Source organism: Melitaea cinxia, chromosome 3 (assembly GCF_905220565.1).
Source record: "Melitaea cinxia chromosome 3, ilMelCinx1.1, whole genome shotgun sequence".
NCBI lineage: Eukaryota > Metazoa > Arthropoda > Insecta > Lepidoptera > Nymphalidae > Melitaea > Melitaea cinxia.
Genome location: NC_059396.1, coordinates 12,553,493 through 12,569,096, shown reverse-complemented (window position 1 = coordinate 12,569,096; position 15,604 = coordinate 12,553,493). Strand labels below are relative to the sequence as shown.

Sequence of the window (15,604 nt, the reverse complement as noted above, 5' to 3'; positions counted from 1 at the left end):
CTGTATAGGCTGTAATGATATGCTCTTTTAAGTAGATATTTTATTTATTAATAATAGATAGCTATGCCTGCGACTCCATCCGCGTGGAATTTAACAAAAAGCTATTGTTCAGTTCGCAAAGTTATAAAATAGATAAATTTCTAAAATAAAAGTAGCCTAAGTTACTCCTCATTACATCAGCTATCTGCCAGTAAAAATCCCGTCAAAATCGGTCCAGCCGTTTCAGAGATTAGCCGGATGAAATAGACAGACAGACAGATAGACAGACAAAAATTGTAAATTATTGTTATTTTAGTATATCTACCGTGCATACATCCATATGGATTGAGTAAAAAGCGGTTATTTCAATATAATAAATAGAATTTCAAATTTTATTTATATAGATATAAATATAACAAAAATAGTAGAACTTTTAAATAATATTTTCCTCTCTTAAGTATAAATTACTATTATAATAATACGAAATCTTGTAATGCTGGAGATAGTTACTACAGTTTCGCGAGACCTCTGCTGCTTCCAACATCTCACGAGATTGCATTCCCCAGTGGCAAGGTGTTGGCATCGGTAGTAATGCATTACTGGCTGTTCCGAAGTCCCGCCGCCGTCGCAACTCCTCATCCAGTGCCGCGATCTTTGTGAAGCACCCGTATAATTACTCTGGGACTGTGGGAAATAGCTCAGTGATCGCTGAGAGCTTTCTATTATTACATTGAATTAAAGTAGATCGAAGTTAAAAGTTTTAGCATTACACATTTGGATGGACTATAGCAGTATTTTAGAGATAAATAATTTTATTTTGTGTCTAAAACGCATGAATTATTCGATAACACAAAATCGGTTGTAATTGTAATATTAAAATTCAAGAATTCTTATAGTCTTCTAGTACGTGAAAGCGAAATAATTTTATTACAAAGAGCAGCCCAACTGAATAAGAAAATAAATTAGAAATGTAATTTTATTCTTATCTAAAACTTCTAACAACGCCGATTATTTTAATCTATGAAAAGATTAAACAAGGCATATGTTTTTCTTAATAGAAATACTTGACTTTTTAAAGATGCATTTCTAGATCTAAATATTCGTATATTTTCGTTGAAATCGTAAGAGCCGCTTGCGATATTTTGCGACTAGTGTAAATATTTAAATTATCATATGAAATTTACGTAAATAAAAATTAATCGTCAATTGTGTGAAGTACTAAACTTGAAAACAAGTTCTTACGAAAAGAAAAATTAAAAAAAATTGCGTGGTAAAGTGAAAAATTTAATAAAACGTAATATTCTAAGATCCGTACTAGACACGATCTTCACCCATCTGACTTATAGATAAAAATCAAATGAGAGCTATTTCATTGCGAATGCGATAACATAGAGTTGTTTTCTAAAAATCTGCTCTGAATGGCGGTTGTCGAATATAACCTAGCCAGCAATATTCCAGCCAACTCTTTCGCGATTTATTTTTAACATACTAAAATAAATAGAAATTATCCATTTTCATCTATTAATCAGATGGGTGAAGTTCGTCTCTAGTTCGGATCTCCTACTATAAGGATTATTATTATAGGATATTTTAACTTTATTCGTTTGCCAGTTCGCCAGACAAGACAATTTCTGTCGGGTTAGCTAGTCTATACAAATAAATAAAATTAGACTGTCTGTTTGTAATATTAAAATAACCGCTTTTTATTAAATGCATATGAATGTATACACGATACATATACCAAAATAACATTATTTACAGTTTTTGTCTGTCTGTCTGTCTGTTTGTTCCGGCTAATTTCTGAAACGGCGGGATCGATTTTGACGGGACTTTCACTGGCACATAGTTGATCTAGTAAGGACTAGCTTAGGCTACTTTTATTTTAAAATTTATTTTATAACTCGACGAACTTGTCAAATTCCACGCGGACAAAGTTGCGGGCACAGCTAGTATAGAATAAAACTGTGAATATAAAAGTACTAATCACTGATATTTCAAACAATGTACCGTTCCATATCAAAATATAGCTGCTTAGTACTTTTGTATTCATTGCAAATAATTGCTATTGTCTGTTGAGATTTTTTTCTACAACCATCTTACGGTGTAAAGTTTGATACCTAATTTAAATAAAACTACCGAGGTTTATAGCTTAATAACTAATAATAATAAAAATAAGATTTATTTATTTTCTCACCACAATATTGCAAACAGGACATTAGATAGGTACATAATAACATAAGCACCAATATTGTGGGAGACTGGTGCCTACGCTAGGCTCGAGGCCTGTGTTTCAGATCACCAGGTCTCCACCCCTTAATAAAGTACATTTCAAAATAATTGTGTTTGCCAGCAAAGAAAAAAAACCGACTTTAGTTACATCGACAAGTAATACAACGTAGGTAGTCGAGAAAATACTTAAGTAAATACGCATTATCAAAGATTACTCTAAAAGTTGTAATGAGATCTTGATGAAATTTAAATGTGACCGCATGATAAACATCGGCTTTCGATTAAATTAAAAATCATCAAAATCGGTACACCCAGTAAAAAGTTATGCGGATTTTCGAGGGTTTCCCTCGATTTCTCTGGGATCCCATCATCAAATCTCGGTTTCCTTATCATGGTACCACACTTAAAATATCTCCTTTCCAGCAAAAAAAGAATTATCTAAATCGGTTTATAAACGACGAAGTTATCCCCGAACATACATAAATATATGTATATACGGTCGAATTGAGTAACCTCCTTCTTTTTTGAAGTCGGTTAAAAATAAAACCTTAATTCAATTCACCCATGGTGATTGTTCATCATTAACATTTTATTAATAATAATAATAATAATAAGCGTTTATTTCAGACGTGTACATTCATAGTATATTAGTGTGTTAGTAACAATATTTACTACTAACACACTAATGTACTATGTATGTACTTATTACACTCCAAAATTATCTCAAACGAATGAAGAATCCGCTTCTTTTCCGAAGTCAGTAAAAAACAAAACGAGAAACTGCTTATTGACACGCAGGAAGATTTATTAATAAAAAATACAAATCAATATATATATACAAAATACTCATAACAAGTTTGAACGGAGTTCAAGAGAAGTCTTATCGGATGCGACAAACTTTTGCAAAGATTACAAATTATACGTAGCAAATAGCGGAAAGTTTTATGATATCTGAAGTGCGCCGAGCTATGTTTAACTAATCAGTACGTGGATTTTACTTGCTCACACATCTATATTAAACGCCTCTTGTTACTTCTTATTATCTCGATCTCTAAATTTGGGAAATATTTCCTTGTAAATCGAAATGAATACGGGAATCTATTAAAATTTATTTGTATAATATTAATAAAAAAATATATTCATTATTAATAAAAAAAATCCCAAAACTTAACATCGATATGTCGTTGTAAAACAATTACAATTGTAAGTTTTTACATATGTATGTATGTTTCAACATACGCATTGTAACATTATTTTTATCAACAACTTAACATTGTACGTTAGTAAATTGCAACTCGGAATGTGTTTTAAAAATTCTTTTTATATACGCCGAACTGGGAAAAGTTCCACTTAGTTCCGTTCGCCCTCGTACCGTACCGTATCTAAATAGAACCTACGCGAGTAGTCGTATAAACCAGAAAGGGACACATTTAAGACGTTTTCATACTAAATATAAACTACAAATTTTATTGTAAATTCGAGTCACTGAATTTTTTTTTCTTCTGTATATTAACAAAAATCTAACTGAGTCTAAACATAAGTAATCAGTAACATAATAGAACGAAATACAATGTTTATGAAATATATAACGGGATGTTTGGAACTTGGGTAGGCCTATGTCCAACAGTGGACTGCGATAGGCTTAAGTGATGAGTGGTGACTCAACAGAATAGTTAATGAATTAATTAATTTTCGCAATCAAATTTGATTTGATTGAATATTTTATTAGCAATGATTGAATTTATTAAAATATATAATAGAATATCTTGTGTCTCAGTTCAAGAGTAACATAAGGAAGCACGTCGACACGCGTCTTGTTCACGCCATGCTCGCTCCTCTGACAACAAGAATGGAATTCGATTCTGAGAGCGTAGAGATAAAACGTATGTTCATTTTATTTTCACATTTGTCAGCGTTCGTTTTGTGCCCACTAACATAAATTGGATGTGGAGGGAAACCTCGCAGGTGAATGTAAAATAGCCGGCTTTTCCCGAGATAATACCTCCGAAATTTTACGACACCATTATGGGATTTATTGGCCGTGTCACATTTAGCAAGAATATTATCTTCCTTAAATAATTTTCTAATATTCTGTATATTCATTTGAGTTAATGGCCTACTACTCCTTCTAGCAAAGACTTTTAAATCACTTTTTAATTGAAACACTCAAAATTTCCATTTCCTAAATCATTATATATGGATTAACCAATATATCTTGTCACGACTCGCATACATTTATTGGAATAGTTCAGTAATCTCTAAATCACATAGAAGTATATATATATAGTCCAAATGTAACACCTTAAATGCTCAGGAGTCCGTTTAGGAACTATGTTCGAAGTGTAAGTACAAATGTACAACAGGACGACCGCCTAGTGCCAATAACTGTTGTCTCGTACACTAATGGCTGAAACAGGCGTTCAATTAAACGTGCCAATTCGGTCGGAGATAGCCCTGTTAAACGCTACGCATCGGATACTAGCCTAACGTCAGGCTCATTTTATCCAAGCAATCCGAATAAGTAAAATTAAACGAATAAAGCTTGGATTTTACACTATGCCAAGTTACAACATACTCGTTACAAAATGTGTGTTTGCTTTAAAAAAAATCCGTTAACTAGACGATTAAACAAAGAATTAACTTACAATTTATATGAAAAAACTGACCATAACTTAATTAGATTCACCCCTACATGAATCGAAATACGTAGAATTAAAAGAGGATAAAGAAAATAAATTGTATTTAATAATTGAAAATTATTTTATTACATACAAATACGACTTAAACAAATATCATATGTTTTTGTAATAAAAATTATATAATATATATTGTTACACAGAATGACGTTGTTATTTTTATTATTTCAAGTTTTTTTTTTTTTAATGATAACTTACACTTTTCTTTTACATTATAGATTTGCACAACTGGGGACTAACAACTATAAAAAAGAGTAAACACGGCTTTTTATTGTATATCAAAGAGATTATACTAACTTGACAAATTACTCACACTTCGCAATTTTATATTTTTGTGAGCCTGCTTTCACCCTTATATTGAATATTTGAAACGATTAAATTATTTTACGTTTTCTTAAAACAGTTATCATTAAGCTAACGAAGCATTTTTTATGTTAAAATTTTCAAAACTAATTGACAAGAAAACTCTTATAATGTCAGAATAAAATATTCCGTCGTAATTTGACAATTATTAAGTCAAATAATACTTATCTAATGAAAATCGTGCGGCGCTGTTTTTTCTTCATAAATATTATTCTTATGGCCTGCCACCACGACCTGTCGATAAATTAATGGAAGGACCGACGTCACCTGAAATTTTATGTTTCCTTTCTTTGCGCTACTCGCTTTTATTTTATTACCGGCAATCTTTCCTCAATGTCGGCGAAAGATATCATTTGAACAATTTGTAAAAATCGAATCACTTCTCATTATGTCATTATAACAATAGAGTTTACATTGTTAGTTTACAAGTAAACGTGAAATATTGATTTTGAATAGTGTGTCATTAAACTAATCCTTAAGATTAAATTATTTATGATGGAAGATTATAAATGTTCAGTATCAATTTATTACTGTTGTTAAAATATTATGTATTCAAATTTCTTATTCTAAGTATAATTTATCTTTGTAGAATTTCGTTAAGGGTCTTTCTTATATTGATGCGAAACTTAACTGCTCTGGCTGTTTTGACCCGACGTTCGATTCGTGTCACATTACGGACACCTGTGCGTCGCGTACGACGATTGTCAGAAAAAGTCCCTATACTTTCCGAACCGTAATCTCAGCGGCACACTAGCTTCTAGTAATATTCACCTAATAAATACTTCCCATTCTGAACATTCACTATGTAACTATTGAAAGTTCGAAAATTGTTATTGGAAATGCGGACCCAAATATTTTACGCGAGCTGTTATTGCGCGTGCCGCAGGTTGTGGGCTAAGTCTGATGTGTGCAAACGATTTTGGACATTGTATAAAATAAAACATCTTTTCAAATGATTTGAGTTTACAAAACTATCTTATTTTATGTTTTATTAATTATAAAACAAGCTGTAGAGACAAAAATCAACCATTACGAGTAAATTTCGCTCCCGTAATTTAAGAACTTGAATTAGAAGCAATTTAGGTTTTACAAACCTATATAACTTTTAAAAGCTAATCTCATCCAGAAGTTTAGTAGGCGCTGAAAGTTAGGCTCTTCATCAATCTAACCCATGCACTCAGAGAAGCGAAAAGAAATTATAAAGTTTTATATTATCGACATATTCCCGATTTTCTGAGTATCTCCACGTGTATTCACGCATTACACGTACAGTTTAAAGTATAATAATAATAATCACATTTCAATTTTGCGATTGTGTTGTTACGTGGTTCACTATATTATGTATGTATATAATAAGTTTTGAGATTCGATTAGCAAGTTCAGTAAAGGATGTTTGTTTCGTGAATTAAGCCTCGGTTTATGGCCCGCCGGCACGCAGGTTGAGTGTAGTGATTACGCCAATCACCTCTCATTGTTTAAATGAGAGAGCCTCTGAATTACAGTGACAGACTAAAACCTACGCCTATAAATTTATTTTACCACACTTTAAATACACGTTTAACTCAATACATTTAAATAAATCTCTACAGATTTAGGTTCTATATAAGTTGTTCCGTATATATATTTATTACGTACTTTTACCTATATGTGCTTTACATATATTATTATAATGGTATATATTATAATGGTCAAAGTACTGTCAGTACAGGTCGTAAAGTATTTTGAAATAAAACCATTTTTATAATGTAGAAAATTATTAAATTTCTTTTTAGCAGCAGCGTGGTGGATGAAGCTCCAATCCTTCTCCTACATGGAGGAAATAATAAATAAATAATAAATGATGTATGCTATGAGTAACGAGCGCTATCAGATATTGATGATAACAACCGGGATCGATGGCTTAACGTGCTCTGCGAGGCACAGTGGGGAGACCCACGAGGACAGATATCCAAACCTGAAATAAATATTTATACAAATACAAAAATCCATCCCGAGCGGGAATCGAACCCAAAAACCTTCAGTGTTTTAGGCGACGAGTAGTCGCACTACTACACCAGAGCGGTTGTTAATAGTGTTAATACTAGTAAAATACTTAAATTTACTTTAAAAGATGTAATGTATTAGGTGCGGTCTACTTAAAAGATTGAGATTAAGTTATCGCGAGTTTTAGTTCTATTGTTAAAGTCGAGAAATGTTGCTTCTAGTGCAAACCGCACTGTCGGGTGGGTAGGGTTCGGCGCTAAATCTCGTCGAGTACATTACCGTTTTCCAATATCTAAAGCAAAGCGCTCGCCGCGGCCGCGCTCCTAGAATAACAAAGAACTGCGTGGTTGAGATATTGGGCCACTAATGGACTGCGGTATTTATGAAACGACCTACTTTATCACACAAAGTTCTTCCATCTTTATTTGCTAGAGCTCTAGGATAACGATAAATATTAATTACTACGGATTTCACGTGAGATAAAATACATGCCAAATCCCACCCATTCGGTTTAATCGCAAACGCTTTATTAAATAGTAAGACTGACTGTTCTTTACTTTGAAATGCTATTTTACTGTGTCTCAATGGAAGTTATGGTTCGAGCAATTTAGATACCTATCATGTAATTTACTACTGTTCATGCTTTAAACTAATTTAAACCGCCTTGATGTAACTACATATACATATATTCGAAATATGGTTGTAACGCTATCATACATTTTATATTATCATTATCTTATATTTCAAAGAAATCCTGTGGGTATATTATCATATAAAATTAGCATATTTGTTAAGCTGCTTTCTGCTTTAATTTATACCAATCCCTCGATAGATTCGATTAATATCCGCTATATAGCTCCAAAGATCTTCATTTATATAGCTCAAGTTCGTAATTTTACCTACAACTGCAACGTATAAACTAGTTAAATTATAATAATGCTAATATTTATTTGATGTGTGTTAGATATGAAATCGGTATTAAAGTTTATGTTTCGCACTTTTAGATCACCTAAATACTTAACAAATGTTAAAAATGCCCATGTCACAATACTCGTGCGAGTTTATTTTTTAACGATGAAATGATTAATTTTTGGGCGAGGCTATATGGTAAAAACTTCACGGTACGACGCATATAATCAAATTAGTAAATATAAACGCGGTTCAACTCAGCGGGTCGACAAGTTTTAAAATAAATTAAAAGATTATTGGCTTAAAATTAAAAATTGATGAATGGTGAAAAATGTAATTGATAACATGAGTATTTATTTAATTTGTACGAGATACTCGTCGATACACGTACGTAGAGATGAGGAGTGCGGGGGCTTAATTCCGCACAATCAATCAAGGCGGCTGATGAGGGTGCACCAGCTAGTGTGGAGCTCGCACTACTTAACTCGTTGAACCAATCAATAATTGCTATCGATATGGATTGGCAAATTAATTCACTTAGTTTAAACTCGTGCTCCGAATTCCAACGCTCTGAAATATTTTATCTTGTCCCGGATTTCCATAAATTTAAAATTACTTTCCAACGTCATTCCTATTTGGCAACATTCCATTATGACAGTATTAATTTATTTTTGTGTTTGGAACTAAATAAGTTCTTGGTTTCATATAATTAATATTATGATTTAATTTATACGTAACAATGAACTTAACATTTACCGTCCCGGTTAAATATTAACTTTGTTTAACTTAAATCAATACAAATTTATGAATCTACTAGATATTAAAATATTGTGACAACATAAATATGTTTGATAAAACAGAATATTATACAATATGACGCTAATTTGTTTCAGTAACAAATAGTAAATTAAACAGTACAGCTAATCATTTGAATTTTAGACGAATGAATAGAATAGAACGTAGCATAGCTAAAGAAAGCGACAACTAATGCTACCGCTAAATGTAATTATTGCGACCATTTGACAATACGAGGCTAGATTCAAGGTCCGGCTCATAGAGAGGTGTTTGTGTGTAATGAATCGTGGTCGAATGCGAGTTAGATGTAAATGTATGATATTCGCGGGGGCCGCCGGGTGGGCTGAGCTGGTGCCTCCATCATAAGTCAGCGCATACTGCAATGGCGCGCCGCTCCCTGACGCCGTGCTCTATGGTTCGTAAATAATCCCTCCCGTAATACTAGGCGTAATGGTTTGGATTTTAACAATTAGTTGTTTTCTTTTTGTCTCCTCAATGATCGACTCTCAGAACCAACAACTTTTATTCGTTATGAAATAAAAACCGCTGGTGGATAAAATTTCATGGCTTGAATTTGTATCTTTTTGTCTTAACGAGCCATCAGTAATTGGCCGCAGTCTTGCCTGCATAAATTAATCTTACTTAAACCTATCTCGGAAGTAGCTTAAGAGGTCCAGACTGTCTGCAATTACGACTATTATAATATACACAAAAACAGTAAGTTTTTGTAAATTGTAGTCATTAAGTCCCTTATAATAGTTTGTAGTGTATCGTCTGGAAAGGAACTAAAATATATTTACAGTAATAATTTTTTTATCTCTAGCAATGTAATCGAACAACTAATATTAACGTACTATTAATCTGTACAGTACTAACCTCGATAATACCTAGATGAAATATAAAAAGCATAAAGTAAACGCATAAAATAATGCATAATAAACGTAAAACCTTAACTTCATTACGAGTAATTTATTAGTTGCACGTTAAATTGAAATTGAATTGTAATATCACCTAAAGTATTAATTTAACTGATATAATATCAAAGGTAATTTTAATTTTCATTGAATATCCAATTAATTTATTTGTATAAAAGAATTATGAATGGAAGAAAATGGCTTGTGAAAAACCTTGCCATTTAATACAAAATCACAAATAGAAAAAAAAATAGTTTTTATGGATATAGACGCAGATTCTCGTGGACTTTTTTATGGGTGTTTTTAAGATTTACAATTTTCTAGTACATTTAACATATCCGATAGGGTCTAGCTATCGTTAGGGATGGAATCAAACAGAATTTTTTTTTTCAAAGAATACGTTAATGGTTTTGTTATTTCGTATAAAATACTTACTAAATAGAAATGAAGTTATATCGTTTATAGTTATTTAAATTATTTCAAAATGAGGTATTTTTTGTTAATCTGTGTGTATTTTAACCGACTTCAAAAAAGGAGGAGGGTACTCAATTCGACCGTGTATATTTATTTTTTTCATCGTTTATGAACCAATTTTGATAATTCTTTGTTTTGGAAAGAAGATATGTCAAGTGTGGTACCATGATAAGGAAACCAGGATCTGATGATGGAATCCCAGATAAATTGAGGGAAACCCTCGAAAATCATAGTGACTACTAGTACGTTTGTTAATTTTTTTCGTCTACTTACGTCGTATCACTTGTCGATGTAATTGAAGTCGGTTTTTTTCGTTTGCGAGCAAACACAATCTATATAACATACATTGCCAACGTCTTGTAAAACGATTATCATATGCTTTTTATTTCACATAAAATAGATTATTTTTGCTTAAAAATTTATAATAAAAAGGAAGGTAGTTAAAAAAGACGACTAACATCGCGTGTACAATATTATCGCGTTGTTCGAAAATATATTGCGTCGTTTAGAAGAAGCGGCATTAGAGACAAAAGAAAATAATGACTTTATTTAATACTATTTAGAAAAGATTTATTTCATACGAATATAAATGAACGTGGTTGGCTATCTCTCTTGACGTTCGTGGTATCTCCTCGCCCCCGTGGCTTATGGTAGGGTCGCCTACTTTCATGTCGCATTGTTTTGTATCTTTTGGTTTATAACTTTTTGTTTTGTTTGATGTAGTCAAGTTTCACTTTGGAAGTATTTTCTTGATTGTACAACCAATTTACAGCTCGTAACATAAATATACATGTGTATATATATATATATATATATATATATATATATATATATATATATATATATATATATTTAGATTGATTTAATTCTAAACGATATAAATTATCAATCAACAAGACAGAAGTTCAGTCGGAGATTCAATTTTTATAACATCATAAAAGTGGTGATTGAGAGTCGAAACGTTATAGCTTTAATTTTAAATTTCTAGACGAGTGTATTACGGGCCGCCTCGGGTGTTATAATATTCGTAAGGTAAGAGGTACACGTACGAGTGTCGTCGACTAGGGGGGCAGCTCATGTGCACCTGCGGATATTGCCACGTAAATCAAATTTCTTATTTCTCCTCAGCACTTATTTTACCTTACCTGTTTACTGTAAGATGTGTTTATCGCTAGTAATCATAACCAGCTAAATATGAACACTATATATGCGTTTAGGCTATAACTAGGCTGTATTATCTAAATTTGTTAGATTACCAGATTACGTTCACAGTTAAATAATTAGCTATAGCGTGTAAAGTGTGCGCCTGCACCAAAGCATGAATTACAGGCAGTAATGGCCATCTATATGCCAATAGGATTAATATTTAATGCTGCTATTCTGTGCGGAATTACTCTGACGCTGCGGTTGAGCTTCCCCTGAATTACTGCCTACTGACGTTAGCTCCTGTTTGTGTCATACATTTCACCATTTGTAAAAGTCGAAATATTATGTGTCATAAACCGTAGTTAGTGCAAAAAAGGAGGCATAATAATCCATTAAATTTAAATGAACGAAAACAATGACCGGTGTACATTCAATAATTTCATGAATATTATTAGTGTGATAGTTTTGCTATTTCAAATAGAAATGATATAAGTAGGCTGTTTTATTATGCTTTTTATATGCTTTATGTAAACTGGATAACATTATAGGGATTAGTGTATATTACGTTTAAATTTTAACCGCCAAATTGCGTGTTAAAGTACACCATGCAGGTGCAGGTGGCACTGAATTTCTAAGTACGAAATTTGTTTGAAATCGTATAAAAGTACTACGCTCGCTTATATATTTAAATTTTCTTTGTGAGAATATTTACTCTGGATAATGTTGTATGTAGTAATAGACTAAATAAAAAGAAATATTGTGTGTGTACCGCTCAAGGTTGCCGACGGTCAAGGGTTTGGTTCCCGCTCGGAGTGGATATTTGTGTTTATACAAATATTTATATCTGGTCTGGATGTTAGTCCTTGTGGGTCTCCCCACCGTGCCTTGGAGAGCAAGCTAAGCTGTCGGTCGTGGTTTTTATTATGTACACCTAATACGCATCGTTACTCATAGTAGGGTACATATATTCGCCAACCTGCATTGGAACAGCGTGGTAGATTAAGCTCTGATCCTTCTCCTACATGGGAAAAGCGGCCTATGCCCAGCAGTGGGATATTACAGGCTAAAGCAATTGTGTGTGATGTGATAAGAATGGTATGAATTAATTTTAAGATGAAAGATAAGATATATATAGATATAAAGTTTTTTTAATCCAAAAATATTTGTGTCTTAAATACGGGTAAAAATGTTCATTTTATTACTGCGCGAGATTACAATACTCATTCAAAAACGGTACTGGAGAAGGAAAATCGCTCATCTTACGGTATCTTGCAAATTAATTGTGGAATGACAGAGCACAACGCTCGGCTCTCTTAATGCACGTTCACAAAGCGAAACGGCTTGGGCGGCACCGAAGTGGCACGTAGCGGTGGTGATTATGATAATGACGCGGTAGCCGCGCTTTTTGCGCCGCTCTGCAACACTACAGACTCGACACAGTTTTAGATTTCACCGTATCCTGTGCAGCGGGAGATGCACAGCACCGCAGCTGGGCTACGTTCGCCTTACGGCCCTTGTTTTAACTACTTTAAGACGCTTATAAATTATGCAAGTCTCCATAATCCACGCCCTAAATGCCTTCTCCGCCGCCTCAATTATTCATTCGAGTGGTTTGATGTTTTAGAAAATTGTCTCGATGCTCGAGACGGGCGATGTTGTATAATTCAGTGGTATAAGGTCTCCACACAGCTGGCACATGTAATTGGAACTTCTCAGGTGATTTTTCACCTAAAACTTAAGCATATGTACAATCTATATTATAAATATCTTATGCCACGTTATTTGACAATCATTAACGTGATTCTTGTAAAACCAAAAATAAGCCGAATAAAAACACTTCGAAACTTAAATAAAATATAAAACCTGTATTTCTATTGTAGGATTCTGAAGGAGATACACCCTTACACGACGCTATTTCGAAGAAGCGCGACGACATATTGACTTTACTGTTGGATCACGGTGCTGATATGACACTCACGAACAACAATGGATTTAACGCTCTGCACCACGCTGCGCTTCGAGGCAACCCAAGGTAAATTATTTATATAGGTTTTTTTCTGTCGTATATACGTATTATACGTATGAACTAAAATCGTAATTGGTTCGATTTTGAGCATTGAATGTCTTTTAATACAATCATTATTATTTGTTTGGATAATGTTACTTTAGCTATATGTTTTAATTTTAACTTGTCCGTATATCTACTATTGTGGATGCAATAATCTCATAAAGTATTGCACCGTTTTTATTCAAATTTAATGTTCGATACCTTACTATAATATATTACGCAACGATTCTTATTATTATCAAACAGTTACAATGAATATCAACTTGAGTGAAACAACTGTTTTATATTTAAGAATGTGTGCCACGCAGTTTCACACACATTTATTTTAGGGGGAAAAAGCCTTCCTCGATAAATAGGCTATCTAACACAAAAACAATTTTTCAATTCGAACCAGTAGTTCTGGAGATAAGCGCGATTAACTTAATTATTTATATCTTACTGGAGACAATTAAAAGATATGAATATAGATAAGTTTAAAAAACTTTTGATAACTTTATTGTTTTAAGAGTCGCTATAAGACATGTACGAGTATATACTTGCACATACGAATATTCGGTAGCACTGAAAAAGTAAGTTATAGCTCTTCTGTTAAAACTGTTTTCAAATTCTGATAAATCTTATTATCTCCAATAAAGCTACTTATACTTTTCGTATGGTTTATTCATCATGTTTATGTTAACATTTTCGCAATAGCTATTGAAAGCCATCGTTATCAAAATAACTTTTATAATAATACCTTTGTACAACTAAAGACATTTTAAGGATGCTCGTATCTTTGTAGACCTTTATTCAGGGACTTTGAAATAAACATAACGTCGCTTGTTGTCCGTCATTATCCCTAGGAAAATGGGTAGTTATGAGCAAGCCCGCCGCACAATAAACTGCTACGCGTCTAATGCCGCGGCCGGCGGAGCGTCTCATGTGACGTCTTTATTACTCCCAACCTCATACGAATGTACACATTACCCGAACAATATATTCAAATTATCTTAGCCTTTTATAAATATATATTTTTTATTTTTTATTTTAATATTTGTTGCATGAAACACATTTGCTTATATCATAAAGTTATTTAATGTTCGATTATATTTTTATGAGTATACTTGACATCAATTGTTTTTTTTTCTTTCTTGGTATTTCATACTTTAAGTTAATCCTTTTGAAACTTTTTTATTAAGTCTAGTATTATCGGAATATACTATGTACGTAGACCAGAAATAGTTTGTAATACAAAGCAAAGGTAACTTCTATCTTATTTTAATATAAAGGAAGCTAAACGTATTTTATGAATCAGTGAGCAAAAGTTACATAGAATAATGAATCTCCGCTGGAGAGTCGTGCGTAAAGCGGTTTATTTGTGAAGGGTCCAGCAGCCGGAGTGGCGGTGACCAGGAATATTATTCAGGTCACGTGACGACTCCTAGAGAAATAATACGAAATTCGACTACGTGACTGGTTCATTATATTACGGAGTCACGGTCATCTCTAAACAGCGTTTTTGGTTTTTTTATGTGACATCTTCGAAAATCGCCCGTAATTTCAATTCTAATAGAGTTTTGCTTGAACTGTATGATGAATGTTTGATGAAAATTACGACATATAATTATATAACAATTATAATTTAATTAAATGTAGAAAAAACATAAATTAATTAATAAATGTGTATGTCAACAGAAACGAATATAAGCTATGCTTTAGATGGAATGTAAAACCGTAACATGTTCCAAATTACTATAGTTGTTGGTAGGTTTGCTATCAAAAAGTTGATCAGATATAAAACTCATGAATTAGGGTAACAGCAAGGTAAAGTGACGTAAGCAAGAACCTTAATCTCTTTCTGAACAAACGTAAGCACTAAGACTCGGATCGCTTAAAAAAGTTTTTTTTAAGATTGTTGTTTAATGGTAATCGAATAGAAGATTGTCGTAAAACGTTCCCGATTTTATCGCGAAATGAGAAGTCGCTCGCGACTTTTCCCATTCAACAAAAACGTTCGTTTCCCCTAGAGATGTAAAATCGTTTTATTTTATTACTTCCGCCAGTATATC

The 15,604-nt window shown here is 32.7% G+C and overlaps 1 protein-coding gene across 1 annotated transcript in view; it reads left to right on the top strand.

Annotated features, from left to right (window-relative positions):
* LOC123669508 (E3 ubiquitin-protein ligase MIB1) overlaps positions 1 to 15,604 on the top strand; it is a 151,679-nt gene that overhangs the window by 60,726 nt on the left and 75,349 nt on the right. The window contains exon 11 of the mRNA XM_045603112.1: positions 13,369 to 13,520. Within this exon, the coding sequence (XP_045459068.1) occupies positions 13,369 to 13,520 (152 nt within the window). The remainder of the gene's footprint in view (positions 1 to 13,368; positions 13,521 to 15,604) is intronic.